The sequence below is a fragment of the Eleutherodactylus coqui genome, chromosome 6 (assembly GCF_035609145.1).
Source record: "Eleutherodactylus coqui strain aEleCoq1 chromosome 6, aEleCoq1.hap1, whole genome shotgun sequence".
Taxonomy (NCBI): Eukaryota; Metazoa; Chordata; class Amphibia; order Anura; family Eleutherodactylidae; genus Eleutherodactylus; species Eleutherodactylus coqui.
The window spans coordinates 180616775-180640963 of NC_089842.1; the positions used below are offsets into that span (position 1 = coordinate 180616775).

The 24189-nt window shown below is 42.8% G+C and overlaps 1 protein-coding gene across 5 annotated transcripts in view; it reads left to right on the forward strand.

Annotated features, from left to right (window-relative positions):
• DPF3 (double PHD fingers 3) overlaps positions 1-24189 on the forward strand; it is a 240681-nt gene that overhangs the window by 85954 nt on the left and 130538 nt on the right. For all 5 annotated transcript variants that reach the window (XM_066608371.1, XM_066608373.1, XM_066608376.1 and 2 more), the window contains exon 2: positions 11573-11733. In XM_066608371.1, coding sequence (XP_066464468.1) covers positions 11573-11733 — 161 coding nt within the window. The remainder of the gene's footprint in view (positions 1-11572; positions 11734-24189) is intronic.

Sequence of the window (24189 nt, forward strand, 5' to 3'; positions counted from 1 at the left end):
GCTGTGTCACGTGACGCGGCCGGCCGCGTCATTTGGCGTCAGATGACGCGCGGCGGTGGGCGGGAAAGCGTTTTTTCACGCTATCTCCCGCTGGTTACAGCGGGAGATAGCGTGAACGGACGGCTTCCATTGACTGCAATGGAAGCCGTCAGTGCGTACAGCCCGTCCTCACCCGCAGAAAATAGAGCATGCTGCGGGTGAGGACGGGAGAAATCGCGGTGCGTAATTCCGCGCTGGAATTACGCATCGTGAGCATTGTGCTATTAGGTTCAATAGAACCTAATAGCTGCGGGCAACGCAGCGGATTTTCGCCGCGAATTACGCGGCGGAAATCCGTTCGTGGGAAGGAGGCCTAACCCCTTAGTGACCAGACGATTTTTTTGTTTAGGGACCAAGTGATTTACATTGCCACATTGCAAGAGCCATAACTTGTTGATTTAGCTGTATGTGGACTTGGGGGGGGGGGGGGGGGGACAAATTGTATTTTTTAATGGCACCACTATGGGGTACATATATGTTTGTATAGCTTCTATTTACATTTGGGGGGGGATTTGTACAGCATGTTTGCAAATATTTGAGATATTGCAGTTGAGAATGAGAAAAAAATGACAATTTTAATAGAATTTGTGTATATTTATCGGTCTATTCTTACCAGCTAGAAGAAGTACAATATGTGGTGAAAAAAAAAACAATGTCAGAATCACTTGGATATGCAAAACCTTTACGGAGTTATTCTATGTTAAAGTGACACATGTCAGATTTCCAAAATTTGGCTCAGTCACTAAGGCGCAAACAGGCTTCGTCACTAAAAGGTTAAAGGCATTGTTTGTTTGGATTATATTAACATGCTTCTGTTGCAAATACTTTTAGTCCACACAACTCTTGTGCACGCTAATAGCCATCAAAATGTTACATGATGCTTTGCGTTCTTTATTCTACTCTTCCCAGAAAAGGTCGCATAAATGTGGTAGAGGACCTACCTTAAAATGGTTTACCTTTTCAGACATGTATGATGTATCCACAGGATATGCCATAATGGTCTGATGGGCATGGTACCTACCTCTGTGACCTGAACTTAGAGGTTTTCCCACTAAAAAAATAGGTTTTTTTTAAATGGCTGAACTTGGCATAAGATATTAAGAATAAAGATGAGCGAACACCAAAATGTTCGGGTTAGCGTTATTCGAAACGAACTTCCCGCGATGTTCGGGTGTTCGTTTCGAATAACGAACCCCATTGAAGTCAATGGGCGACCGGAACATTTTTGTATTTCGCCGATGCTCGCTAAGGTTTTCATGTGTGAAAATCTTGGCAATTCAAGAAAATGATGGGAACGACACAGCAAGTTCTCCTCTGCCACAGCTGTAACAGCTGTGGCAGAGAAGAAGGATGTTAGCCCATTGAATTCAATGGAGCCGTCAATACAGCCGACTCCACTGAATGCAATGGGCTGCCGGCGATCGCGGGATGAATTGTCGGAAAGGGGTTAAATATATAAGCCCTTTCCTGCAATTCATCCAGAAATGTGTAAAAATAAAAAATATATATATACTCACCTGGTGCCGACAGAGTTCAGCGCAGCAGGCTGCAGTTCTCCTGAACTGCTCTGAACAGCTGTGAGTAGTATTCAGCAGCCGGGGATTTAAAATCCCCGCCTGCTGAATAAGATGCCTCTGAATGGTCACAGCCTGACCAATCAGAGGCCAGCCCTCACTCACACCCATTCATGAATGGGTGAGTGAGGGCTGCCTCTGATTGGCTCAGGGGCAGGAGAGCTGCCCCTGAGCCAATCAGAGGCAGCCCTCACTCACCCATTCATGAATTCATGAATGGGTGTGAGTGAGGGCTGGCCTCTGATTGGTCAGGCTGTGACCATTCAGAGGCATCTTATTCAGCAGGCGGGGATTTTAAATCCCCGGCTGCTGAATACTACTCACAGCTGTTCAGAGCAGTTCAGGAGAACTGCAGCCTGCCGCGCTGAACTCCGTCTGTCGGCACCAGGTGAGTATATATATATTTTTTATTTTTACACATTTCTGGATGAATTGCAGGAAAGGGCTTATATATTTAACCCCTTTCCGACAATTCATCCCGTGATCGCCGGCAGCCCATTGCATTCAGTGGAGTCGGCTGTATTGCCGGTTCCATTGAATTCAATGGGCAAACATCGTTCTTCTCTGTCACAGCTGTTACAGCTGTGGCAGAGAAGAAGGATTTGTCTTCTATATGTTCTCAATGGGGTTGGCGCTGCTGCCGCCGGCCCCATTGAGCGCATATAGAAATGATTTCTCAGGGAAGAAAGTTAAAGTAACCCGAACATCCGAACATCGTGTGGTGTTCGTTACGAATAACGAACATCCCGAACACCCTAATATTCGCCCGAGCATCAAGCTCGGACGAGTACGTTCGCTCATCTCTAATTAAGAACCCTTAATCGCCTCTCTACAGTCCTCCGGGAAACAGCTGAGTAGCTCCAGCTCCCGATGCATACATCCAGCATGTTAGGTGACCACTGCAGCTAATCAGAGGCCACAACGTCACTGTCTGACTGTGGTATCGTCGACGACATCCTCACAATAGTTGATCGTCTGGGGTCCGCTGCTTAGGACCTCGACCAATCAGCTGTTTGGGTGCCCACTATCACTGGCAGAACATGGTTCTGAGTAGAAGCACTTCACTTTGATCCGTTAGCTGCACCTGTAATTAGCAGTGCCGTTCATGGTCACTGATTTTCTGTATGCTCTGTGCAACCACAAAAAACAGAAGAGTTAATCTTTCTTCTTTTTTTGAGAGTACTGAAGAATCTTTGCTCTCTCCAAAGGTTGTGATGCATGTGTGTATGCGTTCATACATGCAGTTTGTCTTGCTTTAACACGTTCTTTAAATCCAAACCTTTTTTTAAAAATAATATATATGAATGAACACTGTTAACAAATACTGCTGTAGCCCTTGACATGGCCCTTGCTGAATGTGATGTGTGGGTCCAAAAGTGCATTTGAGGTTCTTAGAATATGTGGGCCATTTGTCTCTTCATTTCTGGGAGGCTTCTCTTGTAAATGAATGGAGCCCTGCAGTGACGTCACTACAGGTAAGAGAAGCCTCCTATTAATGAAGAGGTTGGGGGAAATAGGAGCGCACTGTTCTGGGGATCAGTGGAGGTCCCAGCGGTGTGGCCCCCAACAATCTTTTCCCCAATCCAGTGGGTGAGTGAAAATGTGAAAAAAATCCCATAACGGAATACCACTTTATTTGCCTCACACAGTGAAAGTATGTTCCTTTAATCTGAGTGTGGGCCATGTAATATTACATTTCCTTCAAAGATGTGGCAACTTCCCCAAGCAATAGTAATTTATGTTCAGGGGTGTCAAATTCATTTTCACTAATAGCTGCATCATGGTTGCCTTCAAAGGGCCAATTGAACGTGTAAGACTGTATGGTAATGGTGTTCCCAGTAGTAACATTGACCCCGGTATTAATAGTACTCCTCTAGTGGCCCCATCTAAGCGCAGTTTTTTTTTTCAGAATGACTGTATTTTACCACTTGTAGTTTACTAACCTCTGTCTTTATGTTAGTATTTTATGCCTTTCACATCTACATAATGGTTCTTATATAAATGGAACACAATGTCATAACTTGCACTAGTGTTGACCAAGCGATATCCCCCCGTCTTCGTTGACTTATAATGGAGTACGTCATGGTTCCGGCATTTTTACAGAATACCCTGCTGATGGAGCCACTAACACTGATGATAACAGACCGTTATACGCCCAGGCATCTGTTTAGGCCTTCTAAAGCCCCCGGGTAGCCTTTCTAAAGCCCCATTTACATGCAAAGATGATTGCTCAAAATTCGTTCAAAAGACAGTTTGAATGACCATTTTGAACGATCGTTTTGCACAACTTCTAATGGGCACTAATGTCTATTAGTAGCTTATAAGCTTCCTTTGCATTTAAATGAAGCTCCCTTACCTGCCTGCAGATAACAGCAGGTGGTCTGTTATTTGCATGCAGCTCAATTGTTCTCCCACAGGACAGCAGTTGAAAATAATGTTATCGGCAGTCCCATAGAGAATCACAGCATGCGGTCCCTGCTATCAGCTGGCTAGCTGAACGATAACTTTTTGTCCAAACGATGATTTTTAGTTCAGCATAAAAACCAATGAAGGTAGCATTTACACGTAATGATTATCGCTCAAAAGATATTGTTTGAACAAATTTTGCGCGATAATCAGTGTGTGTAAATTGGCTTTAAGGGTAATTTTACACAAGCCAACTATTAGCTGAAGAATCGCTCAAATTAGTGATTTTTTTTTTTTTTTTTTAACCTATAGCCGGCCCCGTGTAAAAGTCGGACCTGACAAGGTGCTGAGCAAGAAATCTTTATTCGCATCATTTCAGGTTACTGAAACAAAGTGCCTAATGAGCTACTGCTCGCTCTGTATAAACAGTTTTTATTCTCTGAACGACTGCCTGTTTACAACCAGAAGAGATTTCCAGGTCACTCCACCTCCATTCCATTCACTCGAGTGACGGCACAGGAGCAATGGTCTGTAGTATGACTGGTGGGCACTTAAACGCCTGACAGTCGTGTCATCTAAAAGTAACCTTAAAGGCCATTTTACACAGGCCAACAGTCATTTGGACGACTGCAGGAGCACTGCCGTCACCACTAAGGCCCTCAGCACTTGTGCAGAGCATTCAAACTGAAAGGTCTGTCAGCGGCTCGCTGGCTTCTTGCTTAGCGCCTCCACCTCCCATGGAAAGTGCGGAGCTTGAAGCAATCACACGGAACGATGAACCAGCGAGTGCCAACAAGGTTTTTTAAGCTGATTTGAAAAGTCAGCTTAAACAACCATGAATGACAGGTCAGCGATTATTGCTTTTACAAAGAGCGATTATCGCTCCCTTTCGCTTCAATTTCACACGAATTTTGAGCAATAATCAGTGTGTGTAAATAGGTTTTAAGAGAGAAACTGATGATATTGTCAGAGTTCACAAAAGTGTAATGGATTTCCCTCCCTTGTGTACACACCCTTGTTCACACTGCGTTATTGTACATGCTGGGGGGGATCCGTGATAGCGGCTGAAATAGCGTTGTAACACATCGGCTCAGGTGGGGCCATTCACTTCTGTTGTGCAGCAGACAACTCTTGTCTGTTTTACAAGGTTCCTGATTGTTTCTGCTATTTTTGGAGAATAGCGCAGTCAACTACATTATTCTGTACTCCAAATAGAACAGAACCGAATACTGAGAACCTGCTCAAACGGACTCCAAAGAGGTATCTGCTTCACAATGGAGGTGAATAGCCCTGTTGGTTTCCTCCCGGGGAGTTGGTCACAGTACGGTTTTCAGCAGATGTCACAGAACTCCCCGAGCGCGTACAATAACGCTGCGGGAATGCTCCCTTATCTGCTACAGTAATATGTATGTGTGTCAAGGTGCTGAAGCACCTACGATGTGTATACGGTATATACAGTAACACTGTTAAACAGAAATAAATACAGCATTAGAGCTGGCTACATTTTGATAATGGCAACATGCTTCATAATGAAAACTTGCAATTATGTTGCAGTATTTCATGACCTTATCTGCAATGGGAAAGTTAAAAAACCCAATCACAGTCCTGTAATAGAACATTCCATAGAAGCAGTTCTAGGTCCATTTCCTAGGATGCTGTGCCTTTCACAGTTGCTGGATTTTGCCCCCTTCCTGCAGGGTTCTGCCCCAGCAATGTGCCCTGCTCCTGTATTACTATCCAGCAGGCCCATTTGTGGAGATCATAAATAAGTTTGTTTGTGTAGACTATGGTGTTTATAAACGTGGCAGGGCTTCCTTAGATTTATCAGGCACAGCGCGTAGACATGGTGACACTGCTTATTTAATTAATCTCGGGCTGATGTTTTTACTGTTGTGCTTACGGTCTTGCCTGCTTTCTAGCAGTTTAGTATCCGTCTCCCTGATCTGTTTTCTGAGGCTTCTGCTTAAAATCCATACCATTAAGTGACATACCAAATTCTGCACGCTTGTTTTTGTTTTTTTTTTAACTGTGATGGTGTCTGTAGGTAGTCTGCGAACACAGAATCCTGTTTTTATTTCCTAATTCCTGCTCTGCCGGTCGCCGGGAATCTTGTGGAGGAAGTAATTATCTCTTGGACAGCAGGGTCCTTCTGTGGATCATTTGCTGTTGGTAGGAGAAATGGGGGAAATTTATGAGCCAAATTATCTTTTCAATAAAGCCCTGCAGACAGCGCTTGGGAATCGGTGACAGCTAAAATGTAAAGGTGTGCAACCGCCTCCTCACACTGGCGGAGTCACTATTATTGTCTCATTAACCCATCGGTTACCTTGAAATTTTCAAATTCACATTGGTGGCTGCAAAGTAATGTGTGGAGTGCCAGCAGCTAGCTTTCTAAGGGGGCATTCATACTGGCGTATACGTATTTTGGTCTGTGAATATGCAGCGCATTCATGGGCCAAAATATGCTGTTGACTTGCATTTTTTTACACCTCTCGGCAGCCTTTTTACGTGCATTAAAAAGTTCACAAAACCCCATTGATTTTCTGCATAAAGATGCAGCAAATACACAGGTTTTCTGCGTATTTATGCACGGCCATTGATTTCAATGGACCTATTAGAGTGCACCAACATAGGACATACGCAGCTGGGCATGAACTTATTAACTGCGTATCATGCGTGTAAAATGCTGCTTGTGTGAATGAGGCGATCAGGAGAAAATCAATGATCAGTAATGTGGAGTCTAAAAACTTGGGAGTCTGGTAACTTAAATACGCTTCTAGATATTGTAACCAGTTGCACTTGCATAGAAGGCCCTGGAAATGTTAGTGCAATGGAGCGCTATAGGTATATTCTTGTGTCCCAAATCGGGGTTAGTCCAAGCTGCTCAGAGAATCATAGGTCAAACACTGCATTTCTGTAAATGATTCGCAAATGATTCCATTTATTAACAAGCTTAAAGAATTTCTAGTTTTAAGACAAATACATTGATAGCGGAGGCTAAAGGTCAACTGACTTAGCATATGCATAATTTGTTATGACTCTTTGTTACTGCCAAATGAGGGAGCCAATTACACCTGTGCTGGACACCGATGAAGCAGCCACTCACACAGCCTCTTTAATTAGATGGGGGGGTGGCTGCTTGGTCCAGCACAGGTGTAATTGGCTCCCTCATTTGGCAGTTTAGTCGGCTGCATGTTGAGGAGATGCAGCTATCTGCCCTATTGTATCAGTAAGTATTTGGCCATTTTCAGTGATTTGTGTGCTCAATTTTACTTTTATTGTTATACTTGTTAAAAAAAAAAATCTTTTGATAATCTTTTGTTTAAAAAAACCCAACTATTTCTTTTTACAGCTGTTACGTTGGCTCTCTGTAAACTGCTGGTAGTGCATTTGAAACCGTCAGTGCCTTTCACTTACTATTTCTTTCTAGGACCTTCATTGCTGGCTTTATACAGCTCAACAAATGTTATATGCTTTTATATGTACATATACAGTATTTCAGAACTGAGCTTATCATTTGCCACACATAAAAATAAAGTGCCTTCCACAGGATGGGCCGGGACGCAGTGCCGATGTTGTGAATTACTGCAGATTTTGTTGCATTTTTAACTGAGGAATGCGTTCTACGGAACGTCTTGTGAACTTTTTTACATTCTTTTTCCGCAGACTTCAGCCAGCACTTCCTGGTCAGAGGGCTCCAAAATTCTATTCAATGCAATTGCTGCGATTGGTTCATTGAGCGCTGAAGTGATTGGCTGAGGCACTGCGCCCGATGAACCAATCACAGCCAGCGCTTCCTTGAACCCCCTGACCAGGAAGTGCTGGCTGAAGAGTACAAACAAGTGCTACGGCTGCCAGAGGAGAAGTGCTGCGGAGCGGACAGCGCCTGTTAGGTAATGTTTTTTTTAATGCAGTTAGGGCTTATTTTAGGGACAAACAGTAGGACTTCCTACTGTAAAAGTTGCACTGCATGAAAACCGCGATTTCGTGTGATGCAACATAAAGGAAGGCTCCATAGGGAATCATGGGCTAGGTATTCTTCTCTTAACCCCTTAAGAACGTGGACCTTCCCCCCCCCCCCCCCCCATCTGTTACCTTCCCACTTTTAAACAATTCATAACTTATTTTTCCATCAACATAGCTGCCTGCGGGCCTGTTGTATTTTTCATTGGTACGATCTGATGCACCCTGTATTGGGTTCTGGAAAACATTTTAAAAATCTAAGTGGAGTGAAATAGAAAAATAAATGAAATTCTGCCATCTTGGGGGGAGGGAGGGGGATGGTCTTGTTTATTTGTTGTAAACACATCAGCAAAAATGACATAACTGTATTGTATGGGTCAGTACGATTACTGCGATTGCAAAATTATACAGTTTTTCTTTTCCTGTACTACTTTTAAAAATGATCTTTTAGAAGAAACAATGTTCTGCCCCCATCTTCTGATGGCCTTAACTTTTTTGTGGAATGTCTTATAGTTTCTATTGGTACCATTCTGGAGTACATGACTTTTTGATTGCCTTTTTATTAAATTTTTTCTTGGGTTACCAAAAGAGCTCTAATCTGACGTTTTTTGTTTTTTTTTGTCCAAATATGGAACAGATCTCAGAAATGAACACTTGTCTCCTCTGCAGGTTTTCTACAGCACTGTCTATTTCAGGGTCATGCATAACAGAGCTGGAACCAGACAGCTGTCAGTAGTACAGTGGCCTGGGCTGGTATTGCAGGTGCAGCTCCCATTACAAACACAGCCAGAAGCAGACAGTTCTATTCGTAGTGCAATGCCAACCAGGTACAATCAGAGCTGTCTGCTTCCAGCTATGTTCACAATGACAGTGGTCCTAGTGAACAGCTGATTGGCAGAGTCCTGAGTGGTATCGCTGCTAATAGATCACTAATTGTAAAGTCACAGACATCCCCTTTTGATCCCATTTCTGCAAAATGATCTAGGTTTTCTCAGCAGCAGGTGTTTCTTGAATTCTGACATTTTGTATGTTCATGATAATCCTCTGTGGCACAATATCTGTGGTTATGTAGACCCCTACAGGAAGGCAACTGATTGATGGCCAGACTCTTACGGTAATGGCTAACCACAAGTAAAGGGGAGTCTGTCAGCTCTTATAAGTCTAATAAGCTAAACTTCTGGGCTCATGGGAGCTGCAACGCTGAGTTCGGGGATGTCTTCTACTCAGCTTTCCCACTGTGTGCTGTCAAAGCTACCTCTGCATACATCAGCGGACTACATAGTGCAAGCATAGAATGTGGACTCCTCTTATTTATGCTCGCGCTATGTAGTCCGCTGGATGTATGCAGACGCAGCTTAGACAGCACGCAGTGGGGGAGGTAAATATATTACATCCCACCTTGAAAAAATGTAAATCATCAATATCTGATTAATGGAAGAATGCCATCCTGGACCCCCCGTATATAGTGGACTTCACGGATTTCCCTCAGTGCATCACAGAGCATGCTGTGGTTTTGAAGATTCGCAGCATTGCAGAATTTGCTGCAGATGTTTGACACAGTAAGAATAGGGATTTGTTAAACTGCACTCACTTTAATTTACATTTACCCATACTTGTACATGAAGGTATTGGGTATTATTGGAGATGCTCCCTTAACAAGCCGAAGTAATTGTTGCAAAGCATTCAGCTTGCAGCCCAGCAGGTTGTCACTAGCAGGCCTTTATAAAATAGCAGTGACAAGCTTATGGCATGATTTATAAAATCAGTCCAACGCTCACTAATTTAAGTAGAGCTTACTAAAACTTAATCCAAAAGCAATATGGGTCAGACTGGCTGGAGATAATACCATAGATCAGTGGTCTCCAGCCAGTGCCTCTGCAGCTGTCGTGTAACTACAACTCTCAGCATGCACTGACTGCTTGCAGCTGGGAATTGCAACAGCTATAGAGGTAACTTTTGTAGATTAGAAATTTTGACTCAGATCTTCAAGTGCTGCTTTTTGTTTTTTTATCCAGTTTTAAAGGATTTTCTGCGACTAAACTGTAGATGACCAATCCTCAGAATAGATCATCACTGCTTGATCAGCGGGGGTCTGCTGCTTGGGATCCCCACCAATCAACTGATTTAAGTAACAGTAGCGCTTGGGTGAGCGCCACAGCGTTTTCAGTCTATACCAATCATAGCGCTTGGGTGAGCACCACAGCGTTTTCAGTCTATACCAATCATAGCAGCGTACATTGTATAGCAACTCCTTCTCATTCACTTAAAGGTACCTATGGAGTTTATAGGTCCAGAAAACATCAGACGGAGGTGCTGCCCAGCCAGATTAGCGCTCTCTTGAAGGCAGCTATTTAGAGAACGGATAGTGGTGCAAAAAAAGTGCCTAGAGAACGGCGCAACCATTCAATTTAATTGTAAAGAGTTTCACAAGGGATATATTCCCACTTTTAATTTTATTAAAAGGACAAGCTATTAACACGTTTCAAGGTTGAAGCCCTCTTCATCAGCGCTGGTTGTAACAGGGAGCACTATGCTATGAAAAGCTGGCGCAAGCCAGAGACATTGTGACGGTGAGTGTGCAGCCTGCACAGAAGAGCTGCAGTCCTGATGAGGACTTGAACCTCGAAATGTGTTTAGCTCTGGTCTTTTTAATTAAGAGCAAAAAAGTGAGGATATATCCCTTGTGACACTCTTAACAATTAACTGGATTGTTGCGCCGTTCTTCAGTCATTTTAGTATCGCTATCAATATGGAGCGTAGATTTATGGTTGGTGGTGATTTTCACTGTTGACCCAATGTGGCAGGGTGGTGGTGTGGTAGAGGAAGAGCCAAAGTTTGGAGAACATCCCAGGGTTTGTGGTCTACTTAATCCACTACGGACACCCAGCATGTGGTTTCTGCTGCATGAGACTGCCACAACATGAGGCAGTGTTTTTTTTTTCTTGAGGTTTGCCTTTTATTGTGCATTAATGGTCATTGTTTTATTTTTTGAAAGTATAATAGATTGTTAGAAAAGTGTATTTCATGGCATTTCAATAGATTTGGATTTTACAACAGTGCAGCCTATGTTAGACATTTAATCCGTGTATTTAACACTTTACTGCATACAGAGGAACATGTGATATTCTTAATATCCTATAACTAGCCATACGGTTGATTTTGTATGAAGAGGCTTTCTATTACTGATTAGTATGAAAACAACAATTTGCGTTGAACTGATTTTCCAGCGTTCTCTTATCTAATGGCTATATAATTTGGTGCCTGTAGGGTATGGGAGAATGTTTACCAATCATCTTCTAGAACAAGTACAGGATTGGAGATTGCCTGATTTGGATCCCCTGCTGTCATCTGATATAGGCAGCAAACTGTGTTTGTGGTTTGGTTATACAGGGGTCAGCAATGAGGGAGCAACTCTGTAAGGCATAACCAGGTATGAGTAGTAGGTTGCCGAAGGCAGACAACCCCTGACGTGATGTTAAAAATTGTAGCATATGCTGTACATACACTTGTGTATAATTATTGCATGTGTGTTTATTCTTCAAAGTAAATGTTTGCACAATACTGATACAATGTTACGACTTTCCTTACAGACTTGGGGATCAGTTCTACAAAGAAGCAATTGAGCACTGCCGCAACTACAATGCAAGGCTCTGTGCTGAACGCAGCGTTAGACTTCCATTTCTTGATTCACAGACTGGTGTAGCCCAGAACAACTGCTACATCTGGATGGAGAAAAGGCACAGAGGGCCAGGTATTCTAATTCTCACTGCATGCAACTAAAGCAGAATATTCTATGAATGCAGTACATTTAAAGTGTAATTTAAGAATCCGCTAGAAAATATAATCTGGCTATACAATATACACCAATCACACACACAACAGGTATTCCATTAAATGAAATGATGGCATACTACTCCCAGCCGTGCAGGGAAATGCCGTCTGTCCCATTCACTTCAGTGGAGCTGTGCTGTTATTCCCCAGTACAGTGGATGGATGCAGCGCTATATCAGCTTTGCAGTCTCTTCATTATCACGATCAGTGGGATTTCAGACTATTGACAGTTGTAAAATGAAGGCATGTTTTAGTGATCTGCCATCAATTTATAAGATGGTGAACCCCCCTTAAAACCACATGCCTAATTGTCCAAGTACCCCAATGCCAGCAAAGCCTGTCTTTTTTTTTTTTTCTTTTTTCCTTGCCCCAAGACCCCCGTGTGGCTTAGAGTGCTAAGGCAGCAGAAATGCAGTCCTAAGCTGTCGCTCACGACTGAAAGGTTGCGAGTTCAATCCACGCATGATTCAGGTATCTAGCTCAAGGTTTACTTATCCTTCCGAGGTCAGAAAAATGAGTACCCACCTTGGTGGGGGTACTAAATACATTACTTGAAAGCGCTGTGGAATAAGTTGGCGATATACAAATAACATGCACTCCTTTTTTTTAGTTCCTTTTTGAAATCCAGTATCACATGAACGAGTACTTTGTTTGCGTTTCATCTCGCCTAATAGAATATTTTTATTGGAATTTTGTTGGGTGACATCAAGAAGTGTGATGAAGAGTATTAAAGGGGTTTTCTCAGGAGTAAGATATTGATGACTTATCACTATAAGTCATCAATATCAGATCGGTAGGAGTGCACTGCTCAAGATCCTTGCAGATTAGCTGATTGAAGGGGCTGCAGTGCTTGGGGGAGCACTCGAACCTCTTCTCAGCCCTGTGACGTCACATTTATAGGTCATTTAGGGCTCATGCCCACGGCTGGGTCGAATTCCGCCTGCGAAATATCGCAGCAGAATGGGACCCAGCGCCTTCCAGAGTCCCTTTACTCACCTCTCTGGATCCGCCGTGAGTGTCTTGCCTGGTGAGCTGGCGCGCATGTGCAATGTGCGCTGTGACGCGGATTCTCAGGGTACATCCGCTGTGCTCACAGCGGAAGTATCGCGGGACGGACTGCTTCCATTGACTGCAATGGAAGCTGTCCGCATGATTTTCTGCATAGAATAGAACATGCTGCAATTCTCCCCCACGAGCCGAAAATCACAGTTGATTTCGTGGGCATGGGAGAATCATTTACAGCAGGATGTCTATGGATTGACATTGCTGCAGAATTCGCGGCGGGTGTTTGACCGCGAATTCCGGAGCGATAATCCGTCCTTGGGCATTAGCCCTTACCCTGAAAGTGAATGGCATTGAGCTGCAATGCCAGGCATAGCCACTATGAAATGTATGATGCTGAGCCTGTTATGCAGTGTACCGACAGCAGCATTTGCCCTGTTACAATATTGGAGCTATCAGAGATATAGCTGCAGCATTCGTCCCCAATCAAAGTGCACTCGCTCTTCCCCGTATGGCTAGTAGTCTATCTGCTAATCTAATTTGAAATAAGCTACCCTGTCTTATATTAACTCCAAGGCTGGATTCACACGGGACGGTTTTGCCGCGGAAATTCTGTGCAGAATTTCTGTGCAGCAAATCTGTCTGCAAGTCCTAATCCCGGGATTAGCCAGCCATGTGGACGAGATTTAGCAAAAATCTCGTCCACACAGGGCAGCCAATCTGTCGCGGCAAAGCTGGGGCGGAACTGGCAATGCGGCGCGGAATTGACAGCCGCAGCATTCAATTTTTTTTTATCCCGTTGCGGCCTCACTCCTCTCTATGGGGAGAAAAAGCTGTAACGGAATGCTGGCGGCCGAACCGCTCCAAAACCTGTGGCGAAATGCTGTGGGTTTTGGAGCTGTGGCTCTCCCGTAGAGATCTGGCGGCTTTTTGGTGCTAAAATATATGCTACCCAATCTACTCTTATCTATGCCTATAAATACTGCTGTCAGCCATAACTGACACTATGGTGCCTGTGTTTCAGGGGGACCCGGGCTGATGGGGGCCCCCCAAGAATGCTGTTGCTATGTAGCAGAAGACTATAATCCTGTCCCCCTCCCCCCCTTCCTCCCCCCAAAAACCCTGATGCTCCTCTCCTTCTGGTCAGTGCAGTTGTGTATTAGAGGGCATGTAACCACTGCAGACAGTCCATGGCCTCAGACACTGGCTAGAGTAGTGAAGACTGAGTGCTTGACTATGGTACCTGGGAAGTTGGAAGAACCAGAGTAGCACATCAGTGGGGAGAAGCGAGTGAGGTGAGTAATGTTTTTTGATTTTCTTTTTTGTGTGGTGTCTTTTTTTTTTTTTACAGCATAAGTACTAGTAGAGCACTATTGGTGATGGGGGCAGAAAAGGAGCATTACTACTGATAAAGGCATAATGAGGCATTATTACTGTGTGTGGGGCAGAAAAAGCCTCATTAAACTGACAGGGGTATAAAAGGGGACACTTATACTGTGTAAAGAGCACCATCTGGGTGCAGCTCTGGGTACCCCACAACACAGTGCCTGGAATGCTAAGCCTCATTTTCAGTGTATGATGTATAAATTAAGAATTTAGAGAGTTTTGAACCTATTTTACAATGAAGGTTGTTAGATATTATAGTACTGTTTTCTTACATAAATACCTTTTTTCTTTCTTTTTTTAAATACCACAAATGTATTATATTTGTGCCTGTGTATTGTTAATTTACTGCAAATTGCATTCTCTTTCTTGGCTGAAAAATGTTCTTCAAAAATGCTGGGAGGAATATATTTACTTTTCTGGGTGGAACCTTTTTGCAGTGGATTCACGTGGCTTTGCCCTCTAGTTTGAAGTTCGCATATGTTGCTCACTGGAAATGTCGTCCCATTTGGGCTGCCAGGCTCTGGACGATGTCTTCTGGCCAACCACCACCCAATCGCTAGTACTTAAACAGTGTTGCAGATCTATAGAGCCTTGATCGGAAAGCTATGCCGAAACCTGCTTGTGCACAACATGGTCAAAGTCCAAAGGTTCACCGGGTGTGTGGCACTAATGTGGAATGCAAACGAAAGGCTTCAGTTTATTTTAAAACCAGTCTATTTAAAGAAAACAAATTGCAAAGGTCTGTGAATAAAGTTTCAGGGTTCCACCTTACCTCTATCTAATACCTCTGGTATCCCAAACCTACAAATAATTTATACCAGTTGTATCTTAGCAGTAGCTTTGTCTGCACTTTTGATTGGCCTCCTCTCTAGCCACACAAAGTAACCATCCATACACAAAGCACAGGTTCTTACAGGTCACATTATTTTGGCTATTGTATGACATCACTGTCATAGCTCGCTGTTTGTGAGTGAGGATCTGAATAGAGTGACGTCACGGCGTTGGCCCTGGGTCACGTGATCCCAATGCTGGCTTATGTTCACTGTTTTCAGCAATTGCAAAAGATTAACTATTCCTTGCTGTTATTTAATTCATTGGCTGGCTAGGGTAATTGGCTGCTCAAACAGTAATATTGTATCTAAACGGAGCAATTATCAATCCAAAATTGTTCAGACGAGTGAAAGAGTGATCGTTCGGTCTAAACAGGAGCCAAAGTCTGAACGACAATCGCCTGCTTCTTGTTCGGACAGTTTCTGCAGACATATTATTCGTCATTGACTTGCTCACTTGTCTTTCAGTTTCAGCAGCATATTCACTTGTACAGGGACTAAACTATTGTCGTTTGAACCAGACAACGGTGCATTTGCCTTTTTGAACAGGCTGTGCGAGAGTGAACAAGTTAGCGGTGACATCACTGGCTTGCTCAAATGAGATTTGGCTCATCCATGGGGACCCTTAGGCCCAATGTTCACAGGGGGATCTGATTTGCGGATGATAAATGGGTGTCTGCGAATGAAATAAAGCATGTGGATTTGATTTGCGGACCTTTTTGGTCCAGAAAAAAAAATTGCAGTATGCTCCATTTCGGTGCAGACTTTGCACGGACAGCTTCCATTTGAAGTCAATGGAAGTCGTCCGATCCATGGTCCAACCATAGTTGAATTGTGGACGGGCCGCAGATTCCACTGGAAAGCAGCAGGTTAAAAGAAATGTACTGCGCGCCCCTGGTGCTTCCAGACCTGGACAGGTAACCGCCGGGACCTCGGCCGCAGACTGGGTCAGATTCTGCTGCTGGCTCTTGCATGCAAATCCGATCCACCCGTGGACATGAGGCGTTAGTCTGATTATTTAAACCAGTTTCTGTAAACCTACAGTGCTAGTTATAATCTTTTGTCAGAAGGTGTTTTTGGTCATCATGGCGGCTCTTGGGTTTGAATTCAGTTAAGATTAGTCTGCTATTGATCTATTTATTTATCTGGGGTATTTGCACATCTTTTCCCCTGTACTTTAGTGGTTTTACATGCTTTGAGTGCCATCTAACTTTGTAAAATCAATAAAAATTTTGTTAAAGGTCAAAACATATTAATCATGACTTTTAACATTGTTGTCATGTATATAGTCAGGGGGGTTACAATGTTGAGCCAATGCCAAGAATTACATACTTCTTACAGAATAAAATAAAGTAAAATTCATAGTTCTGTCTATTTATTAGAAAAAGCCCTAGTAAAATAAAATTAAAATAGAATCCGCATAAGGGGAAGATCATGGCATAAAGGGAGTTGGACTGTGCTTGTAGCTTGTCAAATCGGTGCACCAGTGTTGGCAAGGTAAAGTTATCTCTTCTGTTTATTAGCTCTGTCAATAGGAACCTCATAAATCTGTTGGGGTGGGTGGGGGTAAAGGATATACCCCTGGGAGGGTCACGGATCTGGCTCTTGGGTTCCATAGACGCATAGTGAGCGCATATTGGTACCAAGATGGCCAGGTTTTTTCATATGCAGTTTCACTATGTGAAAGGATAGCCGCCAGTTTCTCATTGACCATAATCCATGACAATTTTGTTTTAACTAAATCAAGGCTAACTGGTGTTTTCCTCCAGGAGCAAGCGAAGCTAGGAAACAGTAGGATATCAATTTATGAGTGTGTTTGGGAATACGTTTGCCCAGTAAAGCTTCCAGGACGATTTTTGTAACAAAATATTAGTAATGGAATATATGATGGTGTATACCTGAATCCAGGACCTACGAAGCCTAGGCCAGTTCCACCAGATATGTAAAAAAGGTATTCTCCCCTCCACATCCCCTAAACATAGGCCTGACATCCCTGGGAACATGCTGGAGATTCCTGTAGGAACACGAGACCAATGCATTCGAAATTGATGACCTGCCTCTGTAATTGATACGTTAATAGAAAGTTTTGCAGTTAATGCCACTTTGAAATTGGCAATTCCTTCCCTAGTTCCCCTTCCCATCTCCTTATGTAGGGAAGTTTGTCCTTGGGTGTTACGAAGTTGGAGTAGAATTTGGTAATTATTCCAGGGTCCCTGGTATTTGTGTTACAAAGGCTTTCGAAGATAGACGAAATCTGGCTGAATTATCTATTTTCGGTAAGGGACAATATATAATGCTTTATTTGTGGTAGATGAGAAATCTCCGCATTTGGAATGGAATGAACAGCATAGAAGAATTCAAATTGTCTAAAGCCTAATCTATCCACAAAATCAATCATTCTGGTGAAATCTCTGGCTATCCACCATCCAAAGTTTGTTTTGTTCATACCAGAGAGGAAGGCAGAATTACCAAATATACTGGACATAGGAAAGTGTTTAGATATTGGGCTATATTTATCTATCCCAGAGCGCCAGAGAAGAAGACAGGATCAGGTTCAAAATTGCTTTTTTGTATTCCCTTTTATGCCAAAATATACCTTCCAATGATTGGGGGTAAACTGCCTGTGTCTTGATAGATACCCATTGAAGTTTATCATGACGAGAGAAAATAGAGCACAATTATTGTGCTAGTTGAGCTGCGTGGTAGTAATTAATATTAGGGGCCCCCAACCTCTCGCACTTTGAGGCGCATATAGGGTAAACTGTTGGATACGCCTGGATTTGTTTGACCAAATAAAGGTCAACAATTTAGATTGTAAACATTTCAAGTCTGCTGCTGGGATGGGGATGGGCAAAGCACCGAAAAGATCTAGGATTTTTGGAAGCCATGTCATTTTAATAGAATGCATTCTGCCGAACCATGATAAATTGAATGAGGCCCATGTTTTCAGGTCTTGTTCTAGAATTTTAATTGGGGGGAATAGTTAGCTCAGTATAATGTCTCAAAAGAATCAGTGAGATGTATGCCTCAACATGGGGGTCTTTTTGTGACTCAATGAAAATTTAAAGTTAAGTTTCAATAGCTTAAGCATAGAAGAGAGGGTAATTTTTTTTATTTTTTTTATTTTTTTTTTAGGTTTAGAGTCAGCTATTAGGTATCATTAACTCTGAAATTGCTCAAAATTTATCCAGAATTTGATATATATTGGGAAGAGGGGATGAACAACACGTCGTCTGCATATAGGGAGCATTTGTGTACATGACCCCCTATATGCATGCTCCTAACGTTTTCATTTGCTCTAAGTATAGAAGCTAACAAATCCCGACAAAGGCGGAGAGGAATGAGTAGAGAGCTTGAATTAGGGTTCTGAATTTCGTTTCGAAACCCATTCCCTCAAGAAGAAAAAAATAAGTATTGCCAAGAGACCGAATCAAAGGCCTTGCATAAATTTAGGCTAAGGAGGAGCCTGTTTGCCTCCCCGTCCCAGCCGGATCGCATAGCAGAGATAATATCAATAGTCCATCAAGTCTGATTGGTGGCTTGCTGACCTGGGATAAATCCAACTTGGTTTGGGTAAATATATTGATTAATGAATATTTTAAGTCTTTGAAATAATTTTAGAAATAATCTTTAGGTCATTATTAAGGAGATTGGGCAAATAGTGATCCTGTAATCTAACTTTGACCACTATTCCCCATCTCTCTAGAGAAAATCAAGGTTGTCCCAGGTTGCTAACTAGAGATGAGCGAACGTACTCGGTAAGGGCGATTTCGCAATCGAGCACCGCGATTTTCGAGTACCTCACTACTCGGGTGAAAAGTACTCGGGTGCGCTGTGGGGCGGGGGGTTGCAGAGGGGAGTGGGGGGAAGCAGCAGGGAACAGGGGGGAGCCCTCTCTCTCTCCCTCTCCCCCCCACTCCCCGCTGAAACCCCCCGCTCACCCACAGCGCACCCGAGTACTTTTCACCCGAGTAGTGAGGTACTCGAAAATCGCGGTGCTCGATTGCGAAATCTCCCTTACCGAGTACGTTCGCTCATCTCTATTGCTAACCTAGGGTTTCCCTCATTAGGGTGAGCCTACACTTTATAAGTAGCCCTTCACAGATTAGACTAAAAATAAAATGCAAATTTTAATTCTTAAATGATTAAAAATGTTCACTGGGGCAGAAGAATCAACTTGATCACTATATCGTGGTTTCACTGTAAGGATTCAGTGTCTCTAAAATTTAACCTTTGTGAAAATCAACTAAAAATGATTTATTAGTGATTCCAACACAAACACAATAAGTTACTAAAATATAAAATAGGGACTAACAGCAATAAGGACCTGGAAACGGTATCTTTCAACTGATTTAGTCAGGTATCTTAGTGGCTAATGTTGATGTGCCACTCAAGTTTAAGACCACCTGCTATTGGCTAGGTCCCATAGATTATCAGATCTATATGAAGTTTATTGCTGATAACTATCTGGGAAGAAAGAACTTCCAATAAAGTGGTCAAAGTACTGGTAAGAAAATCCAGTCTAAAATATCAGTTCCAGGTTCAACGCGTTTACACTACCCTGTGGTAGTTTCATCAGGAACCTATCCACTAAACAGTGGAAAAACATATGATGGATTCAAAAAAACCACCTTAAGAGACTGGCTTAATAGTGCCATCTGTGCTGACAGGGTATGAGGTATACAATTAAGTATTCATAAGGCTTACGTTTTTTTTACCCAAAGTACCCAACTCCCACCTCAAAGTTAGATTACAGGATCACTCTATTTGCAAAAACTATTGCCCAATCTCATTAATTAACAATGACCTAAAGATTCTTTCTAAAATTATGTCCACCAGACTTAACATATTCATTAATCAGTATATTCATCCAGACCAGGTTGGATTCATACCTCTTAAAAATATAGAGTATACTGCCTCTGTGAGCCTACACTTATAGGTAGGGCCTACTCGAATCAGAAGGTTTAGGGCTAGATTTTTCTTTGTGTATTCTTATGACATGTTTGCATTATCTGTGTTTATACTGACTATATATAAATATGCAGAAACACATGGCAACAGCACTCCAATACATTTTTTTCAGAAAAACGCATAACTGCAATGCCAGATTAAAAATTGCACGTTTTGATCAAAGTATATTTGCCCATCCACCAACGTCCAATGCTTTCAGAGGGCTCCTAACACTAATGCCAGGCGGTTTCATTTTAACCTTTCCCCTTAATTGGACAATATGAATTGGTATCCTACTTTCCTTGGCTTTTTTTTAAATAGACTCAGGCGCAAGAGAGCTGTATGTTAAAAGGTAGGAACCCAGGTTTTTCCCAGGTTAAAATTAAACTGCCTGGTATTAGTGTTAGGACCTCTCCAAAAGGATGGTCACCTGGACGTTGGTGGATGGGCCAATATACTTTGATCACACTATATATTTAGAACTTAGTATTTTTTAATGTGGCTAGTATATGCATTACAGTTGTGCATTTTTCTGTTAAAAAATGTATTTGAGGGCTGTTGCCATGTGTTTCTGCTCGTACGGTTTAATGTGCGACTGTAGATTTCTATTTGGGAAGTGCTAAATTATTTCTTTTTTGTTTGTGCGGTATGTATATACATGTGAATCTTTTTTGGGGATGCAATGAATGTCTGCGTCAGAGGTGTCTTTCCAGGTTTTCCAATTAATTGGCAATTGGAGTAGAAATGGGTGCGTCCCAATGACACTGGATTAAGTCAATCATCCAACTGTACCTTTTTGAGTCACGCATCACACCATAGCAAGTAAAGATAAATACCTGGGAGCAAAAGGGTGTAACACACTTAAGGACAAACATCCCTCTTTCTCCTGTGATCTTTGCTTATCTGTCGAGGTAAATAACTGAAGATCCAAGAGAACTTATTTAATACATTTATATAACGAAAACCTATTCCGCAGAGCTGTACATCAGTTGATGTCCCCGTTGGGGCTCACAGTCTATATGTTCTCCCTGTGTTTACAGGTGAACTTAAACTCCATACAAATGTTGTCCTTGGTGGGATTTCAACCCTGGACCCCAGTACTGCAAGAGCAACAGTGCTTAACTACTGTGCTGCCCCCCAAGGAATGCAGCCAATGAAACTTCACTATACAACAAATACCTCACTAATTCTTAGTAGTATTATTGAATATATATTCAGTATGCACTCTTGACGTTTATATCATTTATGTTTTATGACTTTTGTTCTTTTTCAGCAAAATTAGTTGTATTTTTTAATGTACCATATAAAGTACCGGTATTAAAAACAAAAAAAACTATTAAAAAAATTGAGTGGGGTAAAAGGGAAACGGAAGGCAGTTGCACCAATTAAAAAAAAAAAAGCAGTCTTTTTACGGTGTCCATTGTGCCATAAAAAATTATATGTTCACTTTATTCTGCGAGTCAGTTTGATTACGGCGATACCAATTTATATAGTTTGTTTCAAACACTCAGCAGTTCAGCAGACTATCCTCTACTGATGACCACCATGGATTGGTCATGAGAACATGCCCTGGGGTAGTAAAACACAAATTTCTGCCCAATTAGCTATGACTGGTGCAGGCAAATTTTTAGATGTTTGACAAAGTGATAAGCATTTTGCCAAGGGGGAGTTAATTATTTTGTTATGGCCCTTTTAATGTCTCACGGGCATATGCGGGTTTTGTTACGTGAATATGCTGCGTATTGCCTGCATATTTCAGCCGTTCCTGTAAATAGCGAGCACATGTAAATCTGCTGGGTGTTTTTGATGTGCAAAAAAATACATAGGAGGGCCCTTTAATTTGCTGCCCAAATACACCGTAAATACTCAGGTTTCCTGTACATTCACTGCATATTTACACTGGCCCATTCAGTTCAATGGCGTAATATGCACCAAAATGGGAAATGCTGCATTTTTTTTTCATGTGACCGAACATGCACGTGAAGGAACTCATTGAAGTCAATCGATTCTATTCACTGCGTTATGCGCGTAACACCCTGCGAAAGGATTTGAAAGGGTTTGATTAACCCCTTTTCTGCATTTTTTTTGCACACTTTTACTTAATTTGAGACCTGGTTTAAATTTTTTCTGGTACAGTGGGAGCAGCTGAAGCCGAACTCACTGATCCTACATCACACACAAAAAATGTCAAGCTTCTAGGAGTTGTCAGAATCAAATAAAACTTTCAATGCATTCATTTAAGTAAGTGATTACAATATCAGAGCAAAATGATAAACTGAACACTTGAAGGGAGGCTCTAGTCCCCTGTTGTACCACATCTAGCTTGGGTACAAGATGTGATACAGGTGTGAATGGAGGCACTAGTATTCTGTTGTACCACGTCTAGCTTGGGTACGAGATGTGATACGGGCGGGCATGGAGGCTCTAGTACTCTGTTGTACCACCTCTAGCTTGGGTACAAGATGTGATACGGGTGTGAATGGAGGCACTAGTATCCTGTTGTACCACGTCTAGCTTGGGTACGAGATGTGATACGGGCGGGCATGGAGGCTCTAGTACTCTGTTGTACCTCCTCTAGCATGCATGCAAAATTTGATACGGGCAGGCATAGAGGCTCTAGTACCCTGTTGTACCACTTCTAGCTTGGGTACAAGATGTGATACGGATGTGAATGGAGGCTCTAGTATCCTGTTGGGCTGCCTCTAGCTTGGATACAAGATGTGATAAAGGGGGAAATGGAGGCTCTAGTACCCTGTGGTACCGCCTCTAGCTTGGGTACAAGATGCAATACGGTTGAGCATGGAGAAATATAGGTTCCATATGGTATCCTGTGGCATATCTAGATCATGCAAACTCATAGGGTGTCAAAATTGGCGCCCCAGGTGTCCCATACATGTTCTATTGACGATAAATCTTGCTGACAGGACAGACCACAGAAGTGTGACAATGTTGTGGAGACATTCCTGTGACACCCTTGTTTGTGCGGCCAAGCATTATCGTGCTGGAAATCTCTTGGAAGCCACCATGAGAGAAACACATGTGGCTGCAGGATGCCCTGAAAATAATGCTGAGCTGTAATTGTCTCTCATACCACTACTAGGGGTGGTCGACTGTTATATGTGATGGCCCCCCAGACGATCACACCAGCAGTTAGGGGGAGGGAGGAGGGGCTGCGGCACTGTGCCGCTCCACAGCATAGGCAGGATTGAGGCACTCACTCCTAGGTCTCCAGACACGTACATGGTCTGTGCCAAACCTAAACATGGATTCATCGCTGAAGACAATCTGTTCCACTCCATAGCAGTCCAGTTTTGTTGTCCACAACACCACTGCAAACGGAGGCAATGGTGGTTGTCAAAGCCAGTACACATAAGTGCTGTGAAACCAAATGTCCTACAGCTAAGTGCTTGAAAATAGTTCTTGCAGACACAGGTGCTGTCTCTGGATGGCAGACAATAAAACAGTTGGATCTGCTCATGCTTGTCAGACAATCCTCTCTACTGTTGGTCTGTCGGGGACATCCAGTTCCCGGTTGCCTTGTGAGTGTGCCCAACATCTCCTAAGGCTGCCTGTCCACGGGCATTGCAATATCCAGCAGCGGATCTCTGCCACGATTTGCCGGCCCGCGAGCCTAACAGTCTGGTCAGAACAGTGGGCAAATTGTTGATCGGACCATCCAGCTACCTGCATTCCAATAATGCGCCCCTCTCAAATACTGATAACTGGATGAAATCTCTTCTCTGCATTGTAGAGGTGTTTAGTAGTCAACAAGCTCCACACAAGTGGAAAAAGAGGTCACTACACATATGGAGCCTCTGGGAGGGTTTTTTTTATAGGCCAAGGGGGAAGCACTCTTAGGGCCTCAGGTGACAAGACCATTCATCTAATCACACCACAAATCTAATCACTTGGATATCTGTCTGAGATGTAACTGCAAGCTGAGTTTTGCAGAAAAATGCAAACTCCTGGGTGCTTGATTTTTTTTTTTTTTGACAGAGTATGTATAGATCTCTATATATGTTGTGACCATTCAAACACACACGACCTAGTAAAGCAGCTACTAAAGAACAACCCAACGAAAATTAACCCTTTGCAATCCAATTTTGGATTCAGTTTCCTAGAGGGTTTTCTCTTTCTGCCATTATACAATGGCGCCATCTGCGGGCTAGAGCCAGTACTGCGACATGGGACATGCTGGAGAGTCCCCC